The sequence below is a fragment of the Helobdella robusta genome, assembly GCF_000326865.2.
Source record: "Helobdella robusta unplaced genomic scaffold HELROscaffold_1, whole genome shotgun sequence".
Classification (NCBI taxonomy): Eukaryota; Metazoa; Annelida; class Clitellata; order Rhynchobdellida; family Glossiphoniidae; genus Helobdella; species Helobdella robusta.
Genome location: NW_008703570.1, coordinates 3,853,338 through 3,858,842, shown reverse-complemented (window position 1 = coordinate 3,858,842; position 5,505 = coordinate 3,853,338). Strand labels below are relative to the sequence as shown.

Here is a 5,505-nt window from a genome sequence, read left to right as displayed (position 1 = left end):
CATTATCTCTTATTTCCGTGCAATATCATCCTATAAACCACACCCCACCACACCCCATTACAACACACACAAAATAAACCAAACAACACACCACATTACGACACACCACACGACACACAACACACCATTTGTCATGGCCTTCACTGATATGAGCAATTAAGAATTTTCCATTTCATTCCGCTTACACCTGATGATGCCTGCCTCGCTGAAATCTATCTATCCATCCATCCATCCATCCATCAACCCACCCATTCATCCATCCATCCATCCATCAACCCACCCACCCATTCATCCATCCATCCATCCATTCATCCATCCATCCATCCATCCATCCATCCAACATAACATTCACCTCCATGTTCATCATTTAATAGCACGCTCGTTATCTGGCACTTCACGCATTCAGATGAATTTTTCGTTTATTTATGTTCTCGTTATCACTTTTCACTCATTCCATTCCACAACAACATGTTTCAATATCAACTTTAACAATCATGTGCTGGCATTCGGCGGTCTGCTTGTTCATTTTTAACGGCTGTTCATCGGTGATAACTTAATTAATTAATTAGTTAAATAATCCGATGTTCCATGTATTTTGTATGCTTTCTTCTATTCATTCATTCATTCATTCATTCATTCGTTCATTCATTCATTCATTCATTCATTCATTCATTCATTTTTCATTCATTCATTTTTCATTTGTACGTCAGGCACTCATCCACACATCTATTCATCCCTCCATCCGTCCGTCCATCCATTCATCCATCTGTCCATCCATCCATCCATCCGTCCGTCCGTTCATCCATCTATCCGCATTCATTTTTCCCGTGTTCGTTGACACAGTCGTTTAGTTATTTCAAATTTACTTGAAAACCTCATGCAAAAACAGCTAGGAATAGAAAAAAACTTATTAAAACTTAGAAGCCGACAAATGTTGTCCTGTAGTTCGTTCGAGAAGGCAAATTAGCAGAATGTAGCAGAATGTTTGAAATCAAAAATTAATTAGTTTTTCTAAATCGTCGTTTGACAGCAACTCCCATGAACGAAGGATGGAATGAGCATGAATTCTGAATAAATGAAGAAGAAAAAAAATGTGCAGACACACTCGACAGCTGCTGAAATAGTAAAATGCATTAAAAAAGCAGCATTTAATAAACAGAGACGCCTGGATAGGAAGTGAAGAACGAACGAAGTGAACCACGGTTCGTCTCAGGCGCGTGTTCGTCAGCTCTTCCGGTTAATGAAGAAATCTCAAAACCCTGCGGACCCAACTGACCCAACTCTGGTCTGAAACTGTTTTAGTTATTAATTATATATAGTTTTATTATTTCAATTTATTTTATGCTTCAAGGCATATTAAATATGATATAATACTGATCACTCTTCAGTATGATTCACATGAATGACATCAGGCAAAAAAAAAAAATAAGCACGCTGTAATATGCAAATCCAAGAAATAATAAATAATTAAAAAATAAATTATAATTACAATAAGTAAAATTTTTAGAAAATAAATAAAATGTATGAGTTCAAAATGTGTGCTATTCATCCATTGATAAGCAATTACATCAACCTATAAGTTTTTTATGGCATGACAAAAGTGAAAATAAAGAAAGTGAAAGATGTTGAATGGGAAAGGTTGATGGGAGGTGCAGCTGGAAAGTTTCCGTGAGTACGAGTTGAGGTGTTACAAAATGACGATATAGTTTTCAAAAGCCAGATTTTTTTTCATCAATCAAAAACTTCGCCGACCCATTTGCTTGAGCAGAAGTTAGAACTTTTTTCGTGGTAGACCATTCAAGTAACAATTACAAAACAAGAAAAAGAAACTCCATTTGAGCGATTATTAAAGCTTTCAAATGAAAATAGATAAACGGTAGGAGTCAAAACCACATTATTTAACATAGGCACAAAATTGAAATAAATTAAATGGAAGTAAGAACTTAACAATAAAAATATACGTCTTATTTCAAGCTTCATTAATTTTTATCAGTCAATTAAATTGGAGTTCTACATCAGAACACATCAAAATATTTCAAACTCGAACACAACATCACGAGATCACACAGCACAACTGCCATGATATCACAGCAACAGCAGACGTTAATGTAGGCACGTGAATCTCCATTCCAAAGTCTCAACATTTGGTAGTCTTCTGTTTTGTGCTGGCCTCGCGCGTCCACGTGCGTGTGGCCAGTCTGCTTAACGAAGTCTGATGCATGTGACGCATGGATGTCCTTGCTCATGTTCAGTTCATTACGGCAGACAATCATGGACGTCTTGGAACTTATTACGTCGTATCGCCTGGCTGGATGGAAGATGGAAGGTTGCGATGGAATTATCTGTACAACTCGAAAAAACTGTTATTTAATAAAAAAAAACATTTTCTATGATATATACAGACATATGCAAACATGTCTACACAAACACATAAAACATGCAATCATTAACTAACCAATGGAAATACTGTTTACATACATGAGTATGTGGGTATCAAAGCAACAAACGTCTGTCAGGCATGCATTCCGGCATAAAATCACCAACATATAAACGAAAACAAGTATTGTTATTGACACACACATACACACACACACACACACACACACACACACACACACACACACACACACAACATACACACAACACACTCACACTCATCTATCTGGCTATGGAAATTTTATTGATACTTGGTCATGCGTTGTTATCGCTAATTTCATTCCTTATTACATTTTTATTGCATTTCGCGAGTACCCCAAATTATGTTCTTCCCTGCAAACTTTAACCAAACAAGTTCATTTGTATATATGCTATATTGTATTGGTTAAACCGAATTGCTGGCAATTTAAAGTTTGTCTTTTCAACTTTCCTTAATAGGATTTTTTGGAAATTGTCCAATTTATTGAAAATTGAAATATTATACAAATTCCTTAGGCAAAGTTATTAAAAGTAGAACTTATTATCCAAATTTGTCCTGCCGCTTTCTTTACACTTTTCACAAATCATCTTCAGTGTAGCTTTAGTTTAAATTGCATCTTCTTAGACAAGGGAAGTTTTTCGAATATTGATGCACTGCACGGACTACAAGCCACATCGTGAATGGCCACGATGACAGACTACAAAGAGGATTGAAAAAAAATAGGAGAGGATAAAAGAAATAAAAACGAATTGAAAGTGAAACTTGATGATGAATTGAAACTCATCGTACGTCAAAATTGAAAAGCTCAGTTGAAAATTGAATGCCTGCAATGCTGTGATATTTCTAAACAACTGCATATTATACTATAAATTATATATTAATATATACACATAAATATATGCGTGTGTGTGTGTGTGCATGTTTCATTACCATGATGACAGGGTAGGTAGAGGCAAGTTAATGATTCTCTCATTTCATCATCTGCCCACACCACCAACACTCATAACCGACATTTTAAATATTTAAATTCCAATTCTTCAAATCTTGGTTACCATTTGTTTTTGACACATGCAATGATGTATGGATGAATAAATAAATGCATTTATAATACATTACGTTCCCTGTCCTACACCATACGCTCATTGCAGAGTTTACATTATTATTATTATTATTACTATTATTATTATTTGATAGGATGCTGGCGGAGTCAGGTTCGGTGAAACGGTCACTCAAATTGCTGGAAGAGACAAGAATTGCATCCAGCCTCGACCATGTGTTTAATCTCCAATACCAAGGTTTGTTAATTAAAGCAATAAATGAGCACATTTCCCCATCACAAACGCGTTGGTCGCAGATCGTCGAAGGATTACCGGGTGTGCTCTTCAAGTTTACTAGAAAGTATTTAATACAACAGCTTCCCACTAATGCAAACTAAGTTAAATGGGGTAAGTTAACAACATTTGCATCTCAAGCACTTGTTGATCAAAGAGCATGAGAGGATTGTACAAATGTCGTAACGAGCAACACCCCACATAGTATTGTCAACGTTAATTAGCAACTGAACCAATCTTAATCTAAAAATATACAATCTAATAACTAAAAACATTAAAAAAATGCAACAACCTCAAATCTCACGGATAACGACGATCTAACACTGTATTTCATTATCACTTACTTGAATTTTTTTATTATCAAGATTTCTGAAAAATGTTAAAGTGTTTAATTGTAAAAAGTATATAAAAATGTAAATAAAAGTAGACAAACACACAAACAAACAAACAGACAAACAGCAAAGGACACAGAGACACGACAGACAGTGACAGACGGCGATCAGCTGAGTTGCACTGCAAAGTCTCCTTCGTTGATACTGAAGAACCTCGTCTGATTCTGCTTCATTTTCAACATCACTCATCAGCCATTAACACCGTGCATCCAAGTGGCAGATGGAATGGCTTATCATCCTATCTGACAGTTAATAGTGTTAACAATTTTTTGAATCAGGATCTCGCGAAACAAAACTCCTACTAAGCAGTGCGATGGTGCAAGATGGGCCACCGAAATTCATAAACAGAAATATTGAAGGATGTTTAACTTTGTAAACAGATGATCAAACAAACGAACAAACAAAGAAGCAAACCAACAAAAAACAAAAAAACAAACAAACGAACGAACGATCGAAAAAGCAAACAAACAATTAGAGAATGGAACAAACAATTCAGAAAAGTGCCAATTCGCCTCGTAAATATTTCATGGCTTCGTTGAAGCTTTTCAATCCTGCAGAAAAATCCCAGAGGTCCAGTAAGATCTTTATGTTAATGGACATCATCGACTCCCCACCAGATGCATTTTAATTCTCGTTTTTCGAGTTCTTGTTCATCATCGTGTTTGCTTCTCCATGTTGTTCATGTTTTTAAATGTTGTTTTTCATCTTGTTTGTTATGTTCAAGTTCGCCATGTTTGTCATGTTCATGTTTTTCCGTGTTCTTTCATTTTCTCTATGTCCTAGTTCTTTATGCTTTTCTTTATCATGTTCTTCATGATCAGGTTCTTCATGTTTATGTTCTTCATGTTCATGTTTTTCAAGTTCATGATCTTGGGGATCATTTCCTTCCATTCCTTGTTCTTCGTGTTGTTCTTCATTTGAAGATCGTAGTTTTATATTTCTCTTAATTAAAAAATTAAGAAGCAATGCTACTAACACACTCCATTAGTTTAATAATATTAATAGATTTTACAAATTATTGTACCAAGATGTCAACAGGTCAGCAAGTCAACAGGTCAGCAGGTGGTGTCGGTGGAAATGATGACGGGTCATGATGAGGTCATTGTTATTCCGTCACTACATTAATCATCACAATCATTACCACGGTTGGTAATAATATTATTCATCATCACTACAATCAACACAACTGTGACAGGCGGGAATCTTTTTGTATTTGAAGCCAGTCACTTAAACATCAGAAACAAGCGCCTCAACCACTACACCATCTTGCTCTTCTTTTTAATTGTGTGTGTGTGTGTGTGTGTGTGTGTGTGTAGCGTGTAGTATCATATTCTAGCATCATATTCTTCTTTGTCACTATTTACGA

The 5,505-nt window shown here is 35.6% G+C and overlaps 1 protein-coding gene across 1 annotated transcript; it reads right to left on the bottom strand.

Annotated features, from left to right (window-relative positions):
* Positions 1-448: 448 nt before the first annotated feature.
* On the bottom strand, positions 449-2,246 carry HELRODRAFT_158758 (hypothetical protein; the record flags this gene model as incomplete). The annotated part of the gene is made up of 3 exons (XM_009010748.1): positions 449-535; positions 1,164-1,293; positions 2,053-2,246. 3 exons carry the CDS (start codon positions 2,244-2,246, stop codon positions 449-451), a joined length of 411 nt encoding a protein of 136 aa, XP_009008996.1.
* Positions 2,247-5,505: the final 3,259 nt, after the last annotated feature.